This window comes from Corvus kubaryi, unplaced genomic scaffold, assembly GCF_017639235.1.
Source record: "Corvus kubaryi isolate FWS band 111438036 unplaced genomic scaffold, C.kubaryi_AGA036_p1.0 split1-131, whole genome shotgun sequence".
NCBI lineage: Eukaryota > Metazoa > Chordata > Aves > Passeriformes > Corvidae > Corvus > Corvus kubaryi.
In genome coordinates this window covers 19,149,990-19,174,208 of record NW_024582073.1, presented here as the reverse complement: position 1 = coordinate 19,174,208, position 24,219 = coordinate 19,149,990, and the positions used below count along the sequence as shown (strand labels likewise).

Below are 24,219 nucleotides of genomic sequence, written 5' to 3'. Positions count from 1 at the left end.
TTTTGAATTGAAATAAAGTTGTGTCTCCTGGAGCTGTTGGAATTTCAGTGCCCCTCAGATCTGCTCCACAGGCTGCAGTTTTTATCCAGCTGATGCCGTAACTGTCTGCCATCACTTTCTGGATAGGAAAAGGTAATATCCTTTTGTCCATTTGGCATTTTGCAATATTAAGAGACTGACTGCTGCATTTTCTGTCAAGTCCTAACTTCATAAATAATGCAATTCTGACATTGGTGTCAATCTTTAGTCAAAAAGTTTAATAGAATTGGCTGGAAGCAAGTCCCTGCTCAACGAGTAGAAGGGATACTTTCCCCAGTCTGCATCCACAGAACAAATCCAGAAAGGGATTTATTGAAATCCAAATCCAAAAGCAATGACTAAATGATTTAACACTTGAGTTTGAACTTTGATGTTCTAGTGATCTACAGCATTCCCCATCTAAAAAATATCATGGCAGAAGTTCCCACCTCTTTTCCACCACAGTCCCACTGCTTTTCCCTATCCATTTAGCATGGATCTGGTAGCACAGCCCTCAGCCTGTGGGCACAGGACTTTACTGTAGCAGCTGACCAACAGAGAGCAATCTTCATTGATTTTCTGCTTTGATATTGCTAATTTCACATGTGTTTACAGTGGTATGATGTTCCCTGAAGGCCCAAACCTAAATTTTGGATATTTGTCAAAACTAGTCAGCCCTAATCTTGGCCTTTTCATGACTCCACATATACATGCCTTCTGGATAATTTAATGTTTATGGTTGTTCTGTTGGTTTTTTTTTCCTGAAATACTATGTCTTACTTTTTGTACATGGTAAGTGAATATGTGGAGGGTATTTGTTCTGAAGTGGAAGTAAAACACAGTAAAAGCAGCCAGAACTCTCTGCACCTGAATTTTACAAATTTTCAATCACTTCTAAAATAAGCATGTTAAACATTCATATATTTGCATTGAAAAAGTTAAGCTGATTTTAGAAAACCAAAATGATTAAATCATAGGCAATTTGTGCTGACCACCTCCTTTTTAGAAGGGGCTTTTTTTCATGTTCTTTGTTTCACCAGAATACAGATTATCTGTTTGAAATACATGAACTGAATGGACTTCCCATTGAGGTTAGTGTATTCTAGCATTGTAATAAAGGTTATGAAAAGATGTCCGAGCACCAGCTGGCCTTCCTTTGATCCTCTCCTTTCTTGTGATGATACATTTTCACACTTAAGATGATTCCCTTCTACCTCAAAGGCTGAGAGCTGCTTTGGTCCTTACAAATATTAACTGCAATCACAATGACCTATCTTTCTGGTTCCAGTCATCTGTTTAATATAGAGTGGAAGGTCAGAACTACATTAAAAGGGTCTGAAAGGCTTTATTTCAGTATACTGCCCCATGCAGAGCTTCACAAAAAGCTGGCAGACTTGTAGTTCATGCATGCACGCTCCTCAGCACTGCATTGTGCGCTTCTGTTAATGGGCTTTTGTAACCTTCCAGGAAAAATTCCCTCACCAAGTGAACAAAACTGTTGTCAGATCTGAACACACATGTGAATATCAACTACAAAGAAGAAAAAAATTATATTTAAACAGTAGGGGTACTGTCTTCAGAAAAAAAGGATGGCTGAGTCACTAGCTTGTGTCTTCACTAGGCTGTGTTTTAAAGGTAGTTTTTATCTATTTTCTAGGATGGAGAATTAATAGCAGAGGTGGAAACCAACTGTTTAGAGAAGGCAAATTCAATAATAGATGTCAGTAAGGATTAATGAATAAGGCTGTGGACCAGAAAGCACAAGTCTGTGTGTACCAATACAAAGAAATCTATTTGCAGCACAGTGGAGCACAGGTCACTTTGAAGTCATTAGCATACTGAATTACCAAATAGCTGCATCTAAGGCACTTCAGTTGTCCTTCGGATACATTTCCCAAGCTATCACATTTTTTTCCTTTGAATCTGTCTATAAAGCTCATGTTTATTTGCTTTCTATTAAGTCTTCTGCTCAAGCAGGACCATCTGTATGTCTTGACATGTTTATCTAACATACTACTTCGCAGACAAGCTCTTTAGCAAGAAAGCTAAATATCCAAAATCCCAGCACACACTCCAAAACATGTAGCCTGGAGAATTTATACAATATTACAGCTCTGTTTACCTATATGCCTCTACACGTTTCCTTACTGAGCTAGAATACGTTAACCTCTGGTCTGGATTATGAGGGGTGGGTAAGTGGCATGAAGTGAGCAGCAAGAATTGAATGCAGCTGTCCACGTATGAATGGAGCTACCCACAGTGGGGAAGACAATGCACGGAAAGAAAAAAGTGGATTCCAGAAGCAAATGGCCAATGGGGCCAGTTCCACTTGCTTCACACTGATTTTGTCTTAAATTTGGCTTGCTCTCGTATATGCCACTTAGATGTTTTGGGAATACTTCATGTGTAGCAATTACTTCCCTGTAAAATTATCAACAGGAGGTTAAGCATATTTGAATTTGCTGAAGAAGCCATGGAAACAAAGCACAACCTCTGAATTCAAGAAACATCAGTATGCCAGGTTTAAAAAGAGTGTGAGAGAATGCAGATGAAGTATTAGACCACAAAAACACTCTGTGTTCAATGGCAATAGGCAATAAACAAGCAGTAAGTCCTTCCTAGTGAAGTCCTTCTTCCTTATACAACTTTTTCAGTTCTAACTGAACTAGATAATAAGTCTCAAGCAGAGGATTTTATTTTTTTTGGAAGGGGAGTTATTTGAACTTAAATGTAATTATATGATGCCTCCTTTTCCTATGCACACACATAAAAGTGGCAGGTTGCATTTTGTGTAGGTTTAATGCTCATAATCAAAATAACCACAGTAATGCCTTCCAAAGTCAAAACACTAATTTGATTTTTTTTTTTATATATTGTTCAGGAGTCAAATGACAAATATGTCTGCACTGAAAAAACCCAAACAAAGCCCTGAGTGGTCACCTGCACCTTCTGTAAACAAAAGTGATTCAAGTTTGCAAGACAAAGAGCAGCTCTGAGCTGCAGGATAATTACTCCAAGAATTAACAATTAGCAGTCTTCCAATTTTACTAGGCCAGGTTGGTTAACATCTTTTTCCCAAAAATTTTTTTTCTTCAATAGCATGTAATTTACATCAACTATAATGGCACCACTGCAATGCCTGGTACTGGCCAAAGGACTGATGCTCATCCATCCCCCTCAGCACCCTGGCTGCGGGTGTTTGCAAGCAATAGCTATGGATGGGTGTCTGCTGCTTGTAAAATACCATTGGCTCAGCATTTGTGTCACAGTTTCCACCTGTTCTTCAAAGCCACAGGGTAGCTGCTCCTCTCCAGCTGGGCCAGGTTTATGGCAGCATTAGGATTATCAAACTGTATTTTCTATTCCCATTCAAATATCCTCTTCATTACAGACCTATGGGTTGGCATAGAAAGTTATTAGGTTACAGGAAAGATCCTCTTTCAAGGTAATTTTCCACTGAGGTCTCCCTGAGAAAAGCTCATGCAACACTAAATTGACATGACAGACTCTATTTGATTTTGGAAACCCAAAAGCAAAATACATTTTCTTGCAGTCAGGCAGTGATATTCTCACTGCAAAGTGGCTGCAGGGATGGGGCTTCTTAATTCAAAATGTCTTACTCTATGCAAAAAAATTCATTCTCTTCCATCTGACTCCATCTATTAATCTTTTGAAATTTCTCTCTTGCTCAGCTTTTCCTTCAAGCCAGCTAGAAACAACAGTTCTTAGTGCTCCTTCCTGTCGGGGTCCCTCCCCTGCCGTGTAGCCCTGGGAGAGGGGCCCTGAGGGCACAGGCACGGGGTTTCCCTGCCCCTGCTCAGCCTCGTTCCCATTGGTTGGTTTGTGTTCCCTGCGCGGGCAAGGACCCTCGGGTCCCGTGACTGAGCAGCTCCTCGGCAGAGCCCCGGCCATGCGGCTGGAGAAATAAACATCTCTGAAACAGCTAGCAAGAATCAGACCATAGATATTTCTTTTCCACGGGCCTCGTTGTCTGATACACGTGTTGCAGTATCCCCACTGTAAAACCTTCCCAGTGCTGCAGCTGCTTCTTTTTCTGGTTCCAGCTGCACAAACTCAGATGGAACAGCTTCCTCCTTCCAGTGTTTGCTCTACTTCCTTCTCAAAGATGCCACATTGCAATGGGGTGTTTTAACAAACCCTCCAAACAGCATTCACAGTCTGGTAGCAGTTTTGAGAACTTTCACGTTGTTCATGAAACAACTCTCACAGAAAGAAATGCTGCCAAGCAAGGGGAATTATCCTTAGTGCAACAGAACTGTCCTCTTGGCACAAAGCACCTGATAATAACCTAGGACCTGATCTAACCTATGTGTTTAAAAGTATCTCAAGTTGCCACTTTATGACAGACTTACACATTCCTCCGGACCTCCAACACTCTGTTAGAAGAGCACAAAGGTTGCAACATGGGTTGTTTAAAACTTACCCTATAGTAATTCCTCAAAAATACAACAGAGAAAATAAAATCACTGCAAAACCAGAGACAACTAAAAAGTTAGGAGGCTCATAAATTGCAGGTTTGTCCTTTCCAAGCAACAGAATCCTCGTGGGAACAGACTCAAATTTCTATTTTCTCTTGGGATAAGTAAATGCAAAAATAGTTTCCGACAAGAGGAAACCTACAGAGCTAGTGACTGGCAGATAACCACATTTTGCCTTAGGCACCATTGCAAGGAAAGCAGAGTGAGAGGGAGCATGAGCACACATGGTCAGGGTCAGAACTGTAATACCTGGACTGTAGAATGGCATGTGGACAGTTCCCACAGGGAACTGCAGTGCTCCAAAGCAAATAATGCAAAAGGCAAAAAATGAGGGGAGAGCTAAGGATTCACATGTATAAAGTGTTCCCTGCTTAATCCATATGGGACTGTATTCAGCTAGACTATGTGCTATTTTTAACACACACCCTGTAAAAGCTGCTGTGTTTTGACTTCACTGGCTGGAAAAACAGAGTTTTTAAGTTTCTTAGTATATGAGCATTACAAGAAAAGAAAGCTGAGGAAAAAAAATTCCAATTTTCTCTCCAGTGCAGCTGAATTTTTTTTAACTGGTCTGTTAATGTAGTAAAAAAGCTTTTTATAACATTAAATAACTATTGAGAGAAATGTGTATCTTTTGAAACTCACACAGTGTAATGGGTTGTCCCTTTTGTGTGAAGGATGCCATCCTATGCTGTGGCCAGAAACACTCTCTCATTTTAACTCTGGGTGAAAGCAGTTAAAAACAGGAAGGTACAAGGACCAAGTAAAGGAAGTAAGGAAGTGAAGCCCCAAATTGTAACATATGGTGGTTAACACAACAAGAGATGGAACAACTAGTTTTGAATTCTTGGGGGAAAAAATTGGTGAGCACTTTAAAAAGATAGAAACATACTGTATTTTCCAAGCTTTAAACTTCCACAGAATGTCATGTATCTGTAGCAAGCAGTTTGAAATGCAGCAACTATTCAAAGCACCAAAGCAGAAACAGGCCTCTAAGCAACGTTTCTATCCTGTAACAGTCTATTTATTCCATTAATCAGCCAATGTTTTATACTCATTCAAGCACAAGACAACCCACTGGTGTATTGATTGCATTTATTTTACAGTGCATCTCTTCTCGTGGTGGCATCCCCTTTAGCATTGCAAAGAGATCTGGAATAGATGGAACTGTTACTGAAAATCCTTCACAGAAAGACAAAACATAGCAATGTAAAACAACTTCCCTTTATTCATGACTTGATCTTGGCCTTCATTGTACAAATAATTTGCTGTGCAAAATAGTTTATAAAATACTAAAAAAAGCGCTTTTATTGTAAAAAAATAAAGTTTCTAGATATACAGTTACTTTGCACTATCACAAATATTGTCCAGTATTTAACATTTAAATTTAATGTCACCATGCTCAGGTCCTGTAAACCAATGACCCTACTGGTAAGAAAGCCACTACTGAAACTCAGGTTCACTAGGGACTGGTTAAGCATTTTCCTCCTGCCATATCTACACCCTCACACGGCTCTGATGACCCATACTTGGAATTGTATCCATACCATGAAATTAGACACTGGCCATCCTTTCCTCCATTGTCAGGTAAAAATTCTAAGTTAAATGGCAAATTCAGTCAGCAGAAAATTTTAGTATATCATGGCAATAACACAGGAGCTACACAGTGCAGTCACAGAACAACAAAGGTCCCCAACAGTGCATTTAAACTTTGCTGAGAAGCAGTGTAAATAAAGGCAGCCTACACGTGGTTCTGGGAATGAGCACTTTGATTCCTGTCAGTGTCCAAGCCACCTGGCTTAAACTCTCTGTGATCTCCCTATGCTGCAGTGCAATTGCAATCACGTTAGCATGAAACGCCTCTAAGAAGTTTTGGTACAGTCAGCTGAGCCCTCATTGCTCCAATTCGCTTTCGTTCTGCAGGGTCTTCATTGCTAAGCCCCAGAGGGTCATGCTGGAGAAGAAGGGGCCCTCGTTACTCTTGTAAGTGGCAGACAAGGCCCGGCTGCCCAGGGGGTCACTGCAGTGGCTGTCCAGGCCAGCCACGGAGGAGCGGATCATGGGAATGCTATCAGACTGCAAGGGTCCCTCTGCTGAAGACACATCTGCGTCTGCATAAGCATATGCTGCTGGTGGAGTTTGCTGTGCCTGGGCTTTCAGGAGTTTAGCAGAATCCACACCGAGTTTCTCTGGGTTTGCTGCACTGTGGTGTTGGATCATTGATCGCAACTTACAGTACGAATCCGCAGAACCGTCAAACTCAGCTGAGTTTCCAGCTGGGCGAACGGGGAATTTAACAGACACTGGTAACAACGTGACAGACATTTCTTGGCCAAAAGAGTCAGAACTCTGGGACTTGTCAAGGTCGGGCGTTTCGATCCCTTGAGCGAATTCCTCGAGTGCGTTCGGCCCCTCCTCGGAGGCTTTGCAGTGCATCTTCTTGTGCCGCCGCAGCACGGCCGAGCGAGTGAAGCACTTGTTACACGTCTCACAGGTGTAGGGCTTCTCCCCCGTGTGAGTCCTCACGTGTCTGCGCAGGTCCCCAGAGCCTGCAAAACATTTCCCTACGAGGCACAAGTGATAAATTCAGATATTGTTCTTAACACAAGTGAATAAACATGTTTTATTTACAGAAACTATCAAGTGATACGGTATCATATGTCCCAGTCTCTTATCTAGAACAGGTTCAAACAAGTTCCATCTATTTTTACAATTCCATTAACTTGTTTCTTCTTCTTGATCTGATTTTCTAACTTGTGTTTCCCAATGAGTGGGTTTAGTTTTCGTCTCCAGAGACAAGAATATCCATTAGTATTCGAAAGCTGTGAGTGCTCTTAGTTTGTCTCAATCTTCATGGAGAAAAAAAATAATTTTAAACTATCATTTTAATTTGTCTGTCTGGAAAAACAATATGCTGATAAGCTTCTAAATATATTCTTCCAGTGAAAGCTTCATCATAGAAAGAAATGGTTTGTTCATTACCAAGCAACAACGCTCAAACTGCTGACAAAGTTAGCTTTTTTGTTAACTATAGGCTAAAATAATGCCACAGTCCTAGCCAGAGAATGTGTGAGAACTGTAATTTTTTATTGCTGTAAATATTAGAATACAGAAAAATATTCCACTGTTTGCCTATCTCCAAAGCTACAGACTCAAATAAGCTCAATCACCATACTGCAAAGAAAAGTGTCTGAGGCTGAACCAAGGCAAAGTGTAGAAGAACAAGCAGAAAAAGAGAAAATTAATTTCCAGAATTGCCACATGATTCAGACACCTCACATTCTTTAAAATAGTAGAAGTAAGCTTGTGATTTTTATCTCATTTATTTTGTGAGGACAGATACCAACTAAAACAAACTGTATTAAATGACTGCCCAATAAAACTGCAGTCTCGATTTCCAGCAGCATACTTTCTACTTTGCTGCACAGATTTCTCTTCAGAACAGCCATTAAACAGTAATGATAATACATGTGGATCTTTTGCATAATGTGAATGATTTCTTAATGCTTCATCAGAGCCTCTTTGCACAATTTTTGTCTTTTCAGAATAAGATGACTTGGCTAAAATCAAAAATATTCAAAAGACCACTACAAGACAAAATGAAAACAAGCCTGTTTAATGACAGCAACACAACTGATTGATTGTACTTTCATATCCTGCACGTCTATCCCCTCATTCTAATGCAAGACCTCCTGATAATATTGGCTTTTTCTAAACATACTGCAGTTGGATTTGAACATATGAAGCTACCCTCCTCCAAAGCTGATTCCTCAGAACATGAATGAAATTCTGTCAAAATAGCACATAATGGGAAAAAAAAAACCAGTATGCAGGATGCATAATCTATGTAATCTATGAGATCAGGATGGACCTGATCAAAAGCCATTTTCAGACCACCTGGCAGTATGGCCTATCTAACACATTTTGAAAATGGGTGTTCTGAAACATTGCTCAAGTTTTGATTTTATTCCAGAGGTTGAAGCAAAGTAACAAAGGGTTGTTATTATCAAACTCCATGGGTGAATGGAGTTAAAATCAAATGGTATGCAACTGGAAAAAAAAAAAAGACCCCATCAATAGCCAAGTAATGTCAGACCTAACTTTCCATCAGAAAGGACTATTCTGCAAATAGATCTATTTTTGAAGCAGCTACTATGAGCAGCTCTTTAGCAAACACGTCCACATACAATGTTGATTCCTCTTAGTTTCTCTAATTTTCAACTGAAATTCTCTTTTAAATCTATGAGAAATAAAGGAGGTTATTACACCAAATTAAAGACTATGAAGCATGCAAGACAGAAGATTTTGTGACTAACTTTCACAATATGGCATTTCAGTTTAAAACAATTTTGGTTAATTGTTATTCTGCTGACAAAAGAACTTCTACTCATTATTTGAAAAGCAAAGACACAACCAAGCAATGCACAGTGAACCTTACCACAAGCTGAACAGCTGTATGGTCTCTCTCCAGTGTGCCTGATTCTGTGCTTTACCAATTTTCGTTGCATATTAAATGACTTCCCACATTCATCGCAGGTGAATACTTTATCTGCTGTATGGGTCTTTTTGTGCTCCTTTAAATTACTGAAGTTACTGAAACCTAGAAAAATATGACAGACACTGAGATTAAAATGACTCCTCACATTTCACTCAAAAAACCTGAGGCAGAAATTTTGGTTCTTACACACCTCTGCCACAGATATCACACAGGTGAGGCTTTTCTCCAGAATGAATAATTATATGGCGCTGAACATCACCAGACGCAGCAAATCTGTAACACAACACAAAACCCAATCAGTGTCTTTATAAGGCCCTTATTTCCCTAAACTGAGTCTCATATGGAAATTGGCTTTAATGAATGCCTGATGTTCTGAACAAAGACCTAATACACAGATAAATGGATGCAGTTAAGAAAAACATTTTTAAACTGACAATGTCCAATTAAATTTATGCTAGGAAAAAAACTCCAAAAAATATTTTTACCATTAATATTACCAATTCATTCTGCATTTTATGCTATTCCTGCATTAGTGTATTTTCTGTCACCTGTTAGCTAGCAGATTTAATGCTTTGCTTAAATTTTTCAAACTTCCCATACTTCAGAATTCCATAAAATGTTAAAAAAAGTATCACCAAATAACGAAAAAAATGTGAGGGAAAGGTACAAATGTGCATGATTTATTGTGACTCACACTGTTCAAAATATATGCAACAATATACAACACAATACATATAACACAACAAAATACACTCAAAGCTATTCTTATCTACATACCAATGTACAAAAAACTCAGACCACAAGCTCTGGTGACACGATTACTTTACTCAGTACAAGTCAGTTACAGATATTTATGTATTTTAATCCCATTAACACACACTTAAACCCAGTGTCTTCTAAATAAAATGGAGCAGCATGCTGCCTTAGCTCTTGGCCCTTAGTTTATCACAAAGATTAGCAGAAAACATGAACAAATTTTTTCACGTTAACTAAGATGAACAATTCTCCTCACCTTTTCCCACAGATTTCACAAATGTATGGCTTCTCACCAGAATGTCGACGTAAATGTGTCTGGAGATTACCTGCCTGAAGGAGAGTAATTTAAGCATTTAAATTCAGCTTGCCTGTTGTTGTATACAGTTAAAAAAAAACAATGATGGGAACTATGAGATTGGCTTTTTATTCCTACTTCTAAGGCAGACTAAGAAGACTACAAAGCATGTATGAACTCAAGCATTCTTCTCCAGTAAAGACAGACTACCATGGACTTCAAGACCAAGTTGTTTATGTATGTAATTATACATTGACAAGAACAGAAATGGGGAAAAAATAAAAACAAGAAGCCTAAAATCAAATGCTAAGTGAAAAAAAAAACCTATAATTGAAAGCAGATCAAATGATAAATTAAAATTATACTATCTAGAATGCAGTGAAAAAGAGAACTTACTAACTTACTAGCAATATGGCTCATGTTAGTCTTACTTTCCCCGTCCTACAAATAAACTATTGTTACACAAGTATGTCTGAATTCACCTACCAGATGGTTAAAAAGAAAAGAATAGGGTGAGCATTTCTCTATCCATAAAATACTCAGATGCTTCAAACCTGAAATTATTTACTCATACCAGAAAAAAACAGAACAGGTGGTACAGAAAAGAACAAATTGGACTACTAGTAACTATTTTATTACATATCTTTCCTCTCTCAATCCTCTAAAAATCATGCTAGTCTAGCAGGCAAACCAGACTATGACTAGATAAAACCTTCTTACTGAGTCCACCTTTTTTTTAAAATGTTCTAAAGCCTCTGGTCCTTCTAAATGGCCACTCCCCTGAGTCCAGCTCTCACAAGCACAAGACACACCTCGTAGAAGAGCTGCAGATGTTCCAGACATTGCGCCTACTTCCACAGGCAGTTTTTAGCCCTTCCACTCCCTTTGACTGATAACTGCCTGGTTTTATTTGAGTGCAATAAAGAAACATTAAGTCCTTTACACCAGGAAAGAAAATTTGAGATGCAAGGATTATCATGTCCCACCAGTCACAGTAAGACAACAAAAGTAAGACCCAGAGTAATTTCTTCTGACTCATTTAGATAATAAATTACCTGTTAAGATCCACCACTGTAATCAGACCTGATAATACACCAGAACTCAAGTACTGCAGACACACACAAACAGAGGACAGTATCAAATGGATCAGTGTTTGAACCCTGGAAGAGCTTTCTTTAACCCCTGTAAATTTTTTCAGACAACAGTGTGACTGAACCACTGTTTTCTAAGGCCAAACTTTCTAATACTGAAACCCACTCAAAGAGAGGCATTAGGTACTTATTTCTGGGGAAGAAGAAGATGAACCAGGGAATAATTTTTGCTTTTCAAAGACAAGGGATTTTATGCAGCAGTGCATTTTAGAAAAACATACAGAAAAAAAGACAGAACCTTTACTTCTATCCATGTCACAAACAAATCCTATAATGGGCATTTGAAAGTTATTCCAGATAAAGACAGAAGGTAAATTTGAAGTGCAACAACTATTTTGAAATAGTTCCCATAAAGGCATTTTAAGTAAGAATAAAAACATTTTACATAAAGCAGCAAGTAGATCAATTTCTTTATTACAAGCCTATGTCCTTTCCTCCTAATGAGGGCAAAGCTTGTTACTAACTGTGCTAAGACAAAAACCAGTAAAAACATCATTGGCTTGTATCCTTTCTTAAGCTTTAGAGCTGGCACACAACCTTGGTTAAAGCATCACATGCCATCCCAATGAAAAAAACTTAAGGGGACTTTTGCTTGCATTTCAGTGCAAGAAAAAAAATGCTCAGAAGAATCCCCTTAATGGTTGCATAGAGCTCCTCACAAATTTGGAGACCAGAGAGATATGCCAGACTTAGTCCTTCTGTAAATGGCAAGCTTTGAACATGAAGGAACTTATGCACATGGGCTCCCAAAAGAATCTCTGCAGAAGGAGGTAAAACACAATATCCTGGATCACCAGCCAGAGAGGCTTCACATCACAACAAGCTGTGTACAAGTAGTAAGGGAAGATGCAGGCTTGGAAGTAAAAAAATGAATGTTTTTCTCAAAAAAATCAAAGACATTTATGGCTGTTTGTCCCCAGCTATGAGTTCCCATGTAAATTTCCCCTACTTCCTTCACTTTCTGCTCCACATTCCAACATGCAGCACATCAGCTACTTTCTGCAGGAGCAGACATCCCACCATGCCCAACAGCTGCACTGTCTCAAAAGCACAGATCATGAAGGCTTAAATGAGAAAAGTGTTTCTATTTCTGTGCCTACAGACAGAGAAGATAAAGGCCAAGATTAGAGATGGTATTTTAAGCAAGAAGTAGATAGTAATTATCCTTGCATCTTACTTTCTTGTAGGTGAAACCTCACTTATTTGCAGGATTCAAAACCAAATACCTCAGCAATATGCAAGACCACTTTATGACCAGAGAAAGAACTGCAGCACAGAGGCTGAATGCTCTGGCTTGTATGCTGGACATGTAGGGGCTGTCCACCAATATGTATCTACCTACACCTTCAGGCAAGTGTGGTAGAACAGAGCAAAGGGAAGCTGCTTGGGTGTGTTTAATTAAAAGGCAAAAATCTCCAGCCTTGTCAGGGGTTTTGTTTGTATCTGTAATTAAAGAGGAGCAAAGTGTGTTGCATGAGGAGTCTGTCATGCCTGTCATACACTCTGAGTGTGTGACACTTCCCCCCCTCTTCCCCCACTGTAGTAGTACAGAATACCACTTCATTTGCCAAAGGTACTTTTAATGGAATTTGGAAACATCCATGTTTTTCTTTTAATAACTAGAAGCTCAGCCCTCAAAATGAATGAAAATGCTCTTCTTTGCCTAAAAATAAGACCCAGTTTTGCTGAAAATTGTCCAATAAGCACGATGAAACAGTATTGTTCACTGGATGCAGTCTTATATTGATACTCAGCAACAAGGTGGAGGACACAAAGGCATCAGATTCATGGGTCAAAAAAGTCCCACTGGTGGGCTGTGAAACTGAGACAAGCACAACCAGTGGATAGGCAAAGAGCATGTAGCTCTAATTCTTAAACCAGGACCCATAAGAAATGCCAAAGCTATTCAACAATGATTATGTAATCTTAATATAAAAATATGCACCTGTTTACTGTCTGCTGTACTTAGATGTGCACATCTCAACCACGAAATCAGAAAGGAAATGGGCATATATAGTGAGACAACTAGGCACCAAATTTGTAGAAATACATATTAGTTGTTGTACCCAGAACAGGAAGCAAGCACTGGAGGGCAAATTGAGCAGCTTAAGCTTAGGCCCTGTATGTAAGTATGGAATTTCACAAGAAGTTTTTCTTAAATCATAGCTGAGTTTTGTCACTTCAGACAGACTGTGATGTTCTCACTGAAAGAAACTCAGACCAATTATAAGGATACAAATTTTTTTTTATCTGACTCAAATCTACTCAACAATTTATGCCATTTAGGAAGATGAAACTTTATTGTGAATACAACACTATATAAAACATGAACCTGCACTGTTTTCAGACACTGTACAAATGCTATTCACAACTTACCCCTAAGCATAAAGCAAAAGAACAGTTTGGAAATGAATGTTCTCTGTATTTCAAATATAGTTGTGGCTCTGTATAGTTAAACATTCATTTGAAGGTAAAATACATAACACATCTACTGAGAGCAGACAGAATCAAAGACACAGAATGCATCAAAGAAATCTAAAACATTCAACATGTTATTTTTAAATAAGGCATTTTAATAATTTATCCCTAATGTGAATTCTCTCTTTTAACAAAAAAAAAAAAAAATCTAATCTTAAACCCAAGATTTTTAGAATCAACACAGAGATGCATTTCAAATGTAAGTACCATAATATTTAAAATATTCCCACCTGTGAGAAGTGTTTCCCACAAATGTTACATTCAAAAGGTTTCTCACCTAAAAGAAGAAACAGAACATAGAACTTCTAATAGTTGCAGTAGAACAGAAATGGTTAAAATTGGTACACTTCCTTTTAAAACATGTAATGTAAGAGTAAAAAATATTCCCAAAAGGACACTTACCTATGTATTTAAGGGGAAATTCAAGAGGGAAACACAGCTTTTACCACTAAGTTTGTAAGGCAGACTTGCTCAGAAACAGAATTTATCTTTCAAAACAAGTAGAAGAGTTTTGATATGAATGGGTGCAGGTTTTAATTTTTTTAAATGCTTTTCATTTGAAATGAAAGGGGCATCACATCACCAGAAAGAACAGAATAGATGATAAGGCCCAACAACAACTGTGATGGGAAGTGTACCTGTTTTTTCACTTGCACAGACAGAGACACATTCTTAAAAAGAAGGAGGAATGAAGGGAAGCTAATTTGGAAGAATTGTGTTTTCTGATTTCAGTGTCTACCATACATCTCTGCTCAGCACATAGCCATTCACTTCCAGAAAATATATACTTGCCTTCAAATTCTCATCCTATATAAAACTATCTGAAGATTAACCCAAGTATTTTACTCCAAAATTCTGAATTCATACATATAAAACTGTTATTCTTGAACCTTGAAAAACAGATTAGCAGCTTTAGCAAAAACTGGTGCAGTCCACTTCAGCTTTTCAAAATAACTTGACTCTCAATCTAGAATGTGACTGCACAACAATTCTCTTGCTGTCAATTTAAGACAAATATGTTTTCGTTATAACTTTTCCTCCTCTACAGTATTTCATAAAGGTGGGGTTTTTTTCCCCTGCTTAGTTCTTGGTTTCCTAGTTTTTGCACTGTTGATAAAATTCTATGTGCATTTTTTAGAATTTTGAAAACAAAAATGATGCTCAAATGTCATTGATTCAATGACAGTCACACTTCTCATCATCTTTCATGAGTCTAGCTATACATTTAAAGGACATTTATAACTGTCCCACATGTGCAGGGCAACAAAACTGGTATAAATCCATGTGATTTTAAAAACAGAACATTTCCAAAGGGAAAAAGAGCTCTTACACTGTTTCATCTTGGTTGTGATTAAAAATTCTGTCTAAGATTTTTATTTACTTCTTTAATTGTAATTTTCCAGACTTTACAGAAAACCTCTTGGCTACTCTTCCAGTAAGTATTCTTTACATCAGAAATGTTACAAGCAACATCTATCATATCCAGGTGTGGAAATTCCATTTTTCTTTCCTCCTGCCAAATACAGACTAAGTTCTTTCAATATATTTTAGGATCAAGGACTAAATGCAATTCTCTTTAGATTTTAAAACACAGAGTTAACATACAGTTATGTTACTTCACAGATTGTAACCCTGCAGTTAGTCTGACAACTTGAGGCTTTATCTGCTTTGTCTACTTAATAAAGAATGGAAATCTGGCAGTTTTAAAAAACATAATTTTCTTCAATTAAACATAAAAATTATGAAACCAGTAAATCAACTATAAAGTAACTCAACTATAAAGAGCACTGAGGCTTGATTTCATTATGGCTTTAAACTTGCAAAACACTAAAAATTCTGATACTGACAACACAAATGTAAATGAAACCAACAGGGACCCAGATCTGTAGCAACTGGGAAGAATTTTAAAAACCATAAAAGCATCAAGATAATATGCAATGGAGGTTAAAAAACACTAGTAGCAATTTTTGCAGAAATTACCCATACAAGAAAAAAGTGACTGTAGACCTAAAGAACAGTATCTGAATAGGAATCCACTCTGAAACGACTAGAGGGAGAGGGAAGGAAGTGGAGGCTCAAATTTCTCAAAACTATTGTTGTAGGCTGCATGCAGCCTCATCCTAACTGTACTGATGTACAAAGAATTGGAAGTTTTTTTCCCCCAAGATAAAGAGAAAACAAAAGGGTTTTTTTTAAAGAAATATCAAATTTGTTTTTGGAGAACAATTTTGCACTTGCATAGAATTCCAAACCACTGGGCTTATCAAGTAACCCATTGCTCAGAAGCAATTAGCCTCACTGTACCTGAGGGTGTATTAGTAAGAGCACAGATAGTAAGCTGAAGGTTATTCTTCTCTGCCTATCACTGGTGAGACCATAACTGGAGCCTTAAGACAAGAAGGCAAACAGGAAATCTCACTGCTGTCTACAGGCTTGGGAAGGCAGAGGCAAGCAGGTTGTTCCTGGTACACAGTCCTAGGACAAGAGGTGGCAGACCCAAGTTTGATCATGACAAATTCCAATTAGACATATGAAAATAATCTTTTATCCCATGAGGGATCACTGGGAGTGACTGACTGGAGAGGTTGTGGAAACTCTGTCCCTGGAGATGTCCAAAATTTTCACTACGCAAGGTCATGAACAAAACAACCTGATGTAATTTGATGTGCCTTGAGCAGGAGACTGGAGTAGATTACCTCAGGAGATCCATTCCAATCTAAATTATTCTATGATTCTACAACTGTCAATGAATTCCAAACCAAAAACCTGATCTGAGAACACCAGGATTGTACCCTTCTTGTTCAACACTCTGCAAGAAGAGGTGAAGATAAAGTACACAATAGTGGGATCCATGGCTGGATCAACAGCAATAGAGAAAAACTGGGGAATAGTAGTAACTGAATACAATTTAGACAATGCTTAAACAAACATCCAGGGGACTTTACTTTTGAACCATTGGGCTGCCTTGTGTTTTCTATCTTCTGTTGCATCGTTCTTGTTCAACACTCTGCAAGAAGAGGTGAAGATAAAGTACACAATAGTGACCAAAGCAGTGTTGTGTCAGGTCCAGAGGAGAAAGGCAAGAAGGCATAAGACGAAATCACAAAGGTAAGGAGCTGTACTCACTAAGGCATGGAATGCTGGAAGTTTCTCAAGCAAAGCTGGGAATGAAAAGGTTGAGGATCAACAATGTATTACATGGCAGTGCTACTCTGTTCCTGTTGCATTCCATCCTGCCAAGAGTTCTTTCCATTGGCCTGGGTTTATTTGGGGCTGTTCTTTTGAGATGTTCCCTGAAAATACATAAAATACCCCAACAAAACCACTGGATGTTCCTGGACAGGTATGGACTATATAAGAGAGATATACTTGCTTCCTTTTTTTCAGACAGGTCAATATAATAAAGAACAAATTATAACATCCAGTCAAAATCAATCAAAGTCAATGCAGTAAGCTCTGTTTAGAGACTCCTTTAAATGTCCACTACAATACAATTAGAAGAGCCAGACATGCCAGCACAATGATTGTTGAACACAGTCTGGCTGCCTTCACATAGAAAACTCATCAATGCACCCATGCTAACCTGCAAATTCTTTAGTAGCTCCTAGTGTTCAGGGACAGAGACTTTTGCACGTGCTTTTTCTTGACAACTGGGCCACCACAGCACTTGCGTTGAAAGAATTGTCATTTGTGGGTTAAAAACAGGTTTGCCAGTGTGACATGTCCATTTCAGCTTCCTCTATCTCTTCTGCGAAGCTGCATTGGGAGGACTTTCAGTGAACTGTAATACTTAAATGCCTGCTAACCCTTTTGCTTAGCTCTAGAAAATGAATGTTTTTAAATAAAATTGATTAGCTAGCAATCTGCTATGCTTTCTGAAGTGGCAGATGAATAGAAATGGCTTTTAGCATACACTTCTATTATTTAACTACCAGTGTATCTAACATAACAATACAAATGTGCCCTGTACCTTCTACTAAAGATCTTCCCAATATTAACATCCTACTCACTAGCCACTGCAATTTTCCAAACACTCTTTTTGCACTAGTTGGGTATTTAAAAATAAATTAACATGAATAACAGCAAAACAACAGGGAATAATTCCCAAAAATAACAGAGAAGCAAACAGGCATTTCTAGTCATAGCCTTGCCTCAGTTTTTCCATCCTTTGATGTGCTTATTATTTGTTAAACTTAGGCTCTTACACTTTTGTCATCTTAGCACATCTATAGAAGAATGCTAATGCCAAATTAACTAGCACTCAAGTCTGGAATTTTTGAAAACTACTGGAAGAAGATGGTGTGTGAAAAGCAGCACAGAATTCCAGAATCCTGAGGTCTCTCTAGCACAAACTCACATGTTACTGCAGTCTCTCCCTTAGCAGGGACTTTTCTAGATGCTCTTGTCTTCTATCTGATCATCTATTTTCCTGAAAATCTAAGATATTAAAATATACCTGATGATACCAGCTCAAACCAGATAATAAGATTCAAAAAAATACAAGGCAAAGAGAGGATCTAGGTAAGAGGCATATGGAACTCCTTCACAGGAGAAAAAATGTAAAAAAAATATTAGAAACATAAACATACAGAAGCAGTTAAAGCTAACAATTGAATATTCAGGAAGCTAATGCAAAATGTTCATATTTTCAGGTTCTGGGAAGATTTTTCTATGAATAAAATGGAAAAGTAAACTTTTAATTCTAAGGATCAGTTAAGAAAATAAATTAATGTCTGCCAAGAGCGTTTCATATTTAGTGTCAAAGTACCAATACGTGGATGATCATTTCCAAAGTGATGTTTATTTGACAAGATTGAGAGAGATGCATTTGTGTATCTAATACAGGGGAAAAGAAAACCAAAAAAAATTCGACAGCTTAATCAGGAGTAACACCATCTCAAGGACTTTAATCAATGGTGTTACCTGACTAGCAAAGGTAATTCTTAAAAACTCTTCTAAAGAACTTAATAATAATGTCCTAATAATAGGACATGCTGTTTAAATTGAACAGATAAATTAATTAATTTGAAGTTAAATTAGGTCTTGTTTTTCACTAGAATAAAAAGATACTTAAAAATAAATCTATGTTAGGTTTAAAAATATTACCTGTGAGTTTTTAAAACAAAGTACATTAATTCAAAATTCCCATTTACTCTGCAGCTTGCAAGAGCCTTACTCTCTAGGTAAACACAATTAAAGTTGTTATAAAGCATATTTCTACAGGTTAAAAAAATTACCACCAAGGCCCAATCACCTGTATCTTACAATGAATATATGACCAGAGAACAGAGGTATTCTAGTATACTTATAGTACCATTTATTTGTTTACACTTTTTATTGTTATCTGGCTCAAACATCTGGGCCACCAGACAAACTGACTAGAAATGACTCACCTAAGTGCAGGACAAAACCAAAATTTTCACTGAAATTTCATTTTCACTGAATTCCCACAATGTTCTTTGAAAAAGCACCCAAAATCCCAAATACATAGGAGAAATCTTTTCTACAACTCCCAGCAAAACTCAGTATTACAGTTCTTTATTCCTGTAGGAATATCCATCAAAAAAACCCCCAAAAAAACCAACAAAACCAAACCACAACCTTTTGAAAGTAGACCCCTAACCAGCATCTCTCAGTCAAAAGACACTGCAAGTTATTCTCTGTAATTTAAATATTTGGTCTGCAGACCAAATAACTGATAACTGTACCTGTATGAGACCTTTTATGTAGCTCCAAATTGCTTGGATGCTTGAAAGCTTTCCCACATAACTCACAAGTATATTGTTTCTGTGACTGAAGAGTCTGTGATTGTCCTTCTTGTTCCAAAGGACCTTGAGATCTTTCTACTTCAACAGTTTGTTCAAAATTCTCAGAATTCACTAAATCTTCAGCTTCTTTTTCATCAGTAACTCTAACATCTGTCGTGCCTGTGGTACTTTCATTTACAGGTTCAATTACTTCTGTTATTCTATTGTCATCACTTTGGGGCTCAGAGGGCTGCTCTGCCAGTTTCTGAGATCTTAGAAAATTTAACTTTTTGAGGTGTATTGCCTTCTTCAGCCGCATCTGTCTGGTGGGCTGCATAACTGTGCTCTCTGCATCTTGGTCTGGAGCAGCTTCATTCGCAGACTGAACCAGAAAGTTTGATGGTAAATGATCAGAGGTTTCCAGAATACACTCGGAGTGATTGACAGTGCAAGAATTATTCTCCACTGTGTTTATTTCCGTGGATGTGTTGTAAGAAAAGGATGGTTCTGCTCCTCTCTCATGATCAGAGCAAGTGTTTTGTTTATAGAACTGTTTGCTATAAAAGTTGCGTAGTTTATAGTAGTAATTTGGTTGTTTAAATGGAAGATCTGTGCAGCTGCCATCTAAAGAGTCTTGTGGTTGTTTCTGTCCATCACCCGAGGGGGTGTGAAGATTAACAGACTGTGATGCATGTGAGTGGTGCTCAGCCAAGACTTTGTTAGTTTGTGTGTCAGCTGAGCACTCAGGCAATAGGTTTGTCCCATAGCCATCACTGGCACAGCTGGTATCCGTACCCAAAGTGTTCTGCAGTGAAAATACACTATTACATGGCATGCTGGCTGCTTGCTCCACAGCTGTAGAAGACTTTAAAAAGGTGTGACAAATGTTCAGCACATTTTGCACTTGGAGACATTGTGCAATGTCCAGCATAGCTTGTACATTGTCCTGGCTAAGATCCAGGTGGGAGGTGTACATGAAGTCCAAGATCTGGCCTATACCACCTACATTTTTAATGTCCAAGTGAAACACATCATTCTTCTGGCCTGAAGAATTCTGGAAAAGGGTCCTGATAAAATAAGACAAATATTCAAATACAAACACAAATAATTCACAAACGCTGCAATAAGAAAAATACACATACACCTCAAATAGGCTGTCTGGTATGAAACAACAGTTTGTAGTCCAAGGTCTTACCTAGATTGTTGTATTTTTGAAGATGAATTTCTCAGAACTGCTCAATTAATTGTCCTATATATTAGTCCTACATTAGTGCACTTGAAGTATAAATCAAAGCAAATGATCCTTTATCTAACTTTAATTCTGTATTTTTTCATGCTTTCAAATAACACCCTATCCTTGTGGTTTCTTATGCACTGTTCTTCACATATTAGGTGCCATGGTGTATTTGTGGAAAAATTGCAAAACTGGTTGACTCAGAACAGTTTTTCTCCTTTCATCATGGCAAATCAAACAGGACATGAGAAATTTTCTAGTAAAATGGAGAAGACAGACCTCAAAGTCAGCTAAACTATTCTCCTCTGGCAACTAAGCTTGTCCACCAAACTCTATCAGTAAACCTATCGAAGTTCTTAGCATTAGTTCTTTCTCCACAAATACACAAGAGGATGGCAATATTAAACAAGATAATGGCCTTATTTTCAATCTATTCTCTCATATTTAAAAAAAGTACTTTTTTTACTGGTACTGGATGAGAACCAACTAAAAGAATAAGGAAGAGTACAGGTACATAATCCTAAAATGGCAGTGCAACCAATACTCACTGAATTTTCACTGAATCTTTAAAGTGAAATGAATTCAAAAAACTTCTTACTATTTGATGTAAAGTATTCTCAGCATCAGAGATGTAGTTCTTCATGTGCACAGCCAGTCCTAGATTAAGTGGGTTCATACTCTCTCTCAGTCAAAAATTTTATACCCTCACATTAAAATCCTGATACTCCCACAGTAAACAATGACATATAAATGGGGTCAGGTCACTCATATGTAGTTATTTACCTACACTAGAAGATGCCCCAAACGGGCATTTGCGGGCTAAATCTCAAATCAGGTTTTGTTTAAAGGTGGGCATAATAGCAAGGAGCTCTAAATCCTAAGAAAATGTGAGTCTATGCTGAAACTTTAGAAATGAAGGGGATACTCTGAAGCCAGTGCCCACATCCAAATTCTTTCATCATTTTAAACCATCTTATCTAAATTAAAACCAGAACTATAATGAACAGATCTGGGTTGAGAGTTTAAATTAATTAGCCACTTATATCCTATTGAATTTTAATAGGAGTTGAGCACTTAGTTCTTTTTAACTACTTCAAAAATTTGGTCTTTGAGCATAATTGCACCTCATCAATAGTACACCACTAGAGGAGAAAAAGGAACCTCTTATCTTTTTTCCCTGGTCATAACATAAAAATACGTTTCTTACAAATGAATTAGCAGTCAAGCTTTAGAGATGTTTCAAGATGTTCAAAAACTGCCAGATCTAGCAGCTTACTCATAACTAATATAAAACACTAAGCTGGGAGATCCAGCACCCTCCAAAATTTGGAGGCACAACTGAGGGCAGTACAGAAGGGGAAGAAAAGAGTGATGTGGCATAATGGGCCACCTGTATACTCTAAAACACAGTTGTTGTCTTTGAGAACCTGAGAAAGTAGAGATTCAGCAATAACCTATATAGTCAAACTTTATTTAGAATATGATTTATGAAACAAGTCACATTATTCAGAAGTGGATAACGTTTCATCAATTATATCCCTTATCTGGCTCTGTTAATACACTCTACTACGTTCCTTGTAAGCAGTTATCTTTTTCTAGTGAAATACTGAATGCAGGTCCCTGCCAGAAACATTATATGAAGCCCTGTAAGCAAGTAAATCACAAAAATGTCAAAATCAAAGAGCATACTGTGAATGTTTGACACAGCTTTATCTCTGGACAATTTCCCTCTTCTCCTTACATTCACAAGAGTTACTTAGTCTGCAACCAACAGAAAAAAATACACTTCTCAGAAAAACCCTCAGCCAACAGCATTTAGTTAACTTTTTAAATAGAAGAATTTTTTTTCACATACCTGAAATATTGACTGAAAGCAGCTAATACATTTTTATGTGCTTTGAAGCAGACACCTTTCACCACCAGCATGCAGTCACAGAGAAGCCCCTGAATGCGCTGTTCATGTAGCTGCTGGAGAAGATGACAGCTATGGCTAGCAACAGTGTCCATGCTAGAAAACCACTTAAATTACCTACAATGAAATAAAATGCTAAGGTGAAAATTAAATTGCAAAATTAATTTAAAATATTAAGAACATTTTTACAATTTGTTTTAGCTTTCAAAGGAAACAGACTTCAGTTTACACCTGCAATATGAGCTCCAATAACATTTTTCTGATTAAAGATGAATTACAGTACTGCTCATCAACAGATACACAGCAATACACATAAGAAATACTGATTGTAACAGAGCTTTGCTTACAACAAAGAGCTTCTGCAAAAATCTAATGGTGCTGCCAATAAGCTGAACTCCATAACCACAAAAAAATGCATCCCAATATAGCTAGCTTCCACTATAATTAGATTTTAATGCAAAAACAAATTGCATGTACAAAATCAGTAGCATTTGTAGAGGAAAACCTCAGTTTCTTCAGCCCCTAAACTCAGAAGGGAGAACATAGTACTAGTACTATTTGTTGCTGTTCTAGCCATGTACGTTTCCATTGTGGATCTGATTAGACACATTAGTATGGTATTGTTTTTAATACAATGTAATATCTACATGAAAAAATCCCCTCTGAACAGGTTGAACAGACAAGTCACACTCCCTCAGAACACATTTACATTCAATTCTATACTTCCTTTCTTAAAAATATTTTTACAGAAATGTAACGCTTCCCCTGCACACTTAAACATGACAATTCCAGCTATTAGAATAATCAGAACTTCTGCTCTTCTAACTAGGAATGAAGGAGGAAAACCATCCTATTCCAAGGAATGAAGTAGGAAAACCACCTTATGTTAAGCATTAGACAGTGGTCGCCCCATTCTCAGATGTCATGAAAGACAAAGGTTCCACATTTTAATATATCCTGCTTTACTCTGTGATTCACTGCCTCCTGCTGTATTACACGGCGGGCTATTATATTGTGCTTTTTCTCGATTAATGCTTATCATGTTTTGACCAGGCTTTAAAATAAAGCAAGCACATTAATTTGACAAGTAACTGCTTTCTCTATGAACGTTTCCCACCACGGCATCGTGCAATTACTTTGACAACCAGTGAATTGCCTCTCATCCACCAGGTGCGTGTCTCCCCACGGGACCGGCGGGCACGGGGAGTAGCTCCCGAACTGGGGGAACCTCTCCAACACAGCCGCTATTTATGGTTAACCTCCCCTCAGAGGTGCCACAAGGAGAAAGGGACGGAGAGAGGGTTTGCCTCGCTGCGGGCCGGCGCTGCCCGGGGACAGGGCGGGCGAGCGGCCGGTGGCGGGGTCGGGGGCTGCGGGCGGGCCGAGCGCAGCCGCTGCGGCGGGAGGAGCACATGGACACACAGCCCTGGGCGGAGGGAACGCGGCGCGGCCTGGCACGGGCGGGAGAGCGGCCGAGGGGCAGGAACCGGCCCTGCCCAGCCCAGCGCTTACCGGCTCCGGCCACCTCCCAGCTCCATCCCTGCCAGCGGCCCCTTCCGCCGCCGCTCCCGCCCCTTCCCCTTCTCCTTCCGCTGCGCGGCGGCGGCCGGGGCGGGGACAGCGCAGGCGCG

General features: G+C 38.4%; 1 protein-coding gene across 2 annotated transcripts; it reads right to left on the bottom strand.

Annotated features, from left to right (window-relative positions):
- Positions 1-5,727: 5,727 nt before the first annotated feature.
- On the bottom strand, positions 5,728-24,151 carry ZBTB49 (zinc finger and BTB domain containing 49). Of its 2 annotated transcripts, none has more exons than XM_042053447.1 (8): positions 24,101-24,151; positions 22,532-22,705; positions 19,404-20,509; positions 13,926-13,972; positions 10,028-10,101; positions 9,206-9,288; positions 8,956-9,117; positions 5,728-7,081 (listed from the first exon to the last, which is right to left on the bottom strand). In XM_042053447.1, the coding sequence occupies exons 2-8, from the start codon at positions 22,681-22,683 to the stop codon at positions 6,411-6,413; spliced, it is 2,295 nt and encodes a 764-aa protein (XP_041909381.1). In that variant the 5' UTR covers positions 22,684-22,705; positions 24,101-24,151; the 3' UTR covers positions 5,728-6,410. The 2 variants fall into 2 exon arrangements, with proteins under 2 accessions (XP_041909381.1, XP_041909380.1); XM_042053446.1 differs by having other exon boundaries at positions 23,725-24,147.
- Between the last annotated feature and the right edge of the window lie 68 nt (positions 24,152-24,219).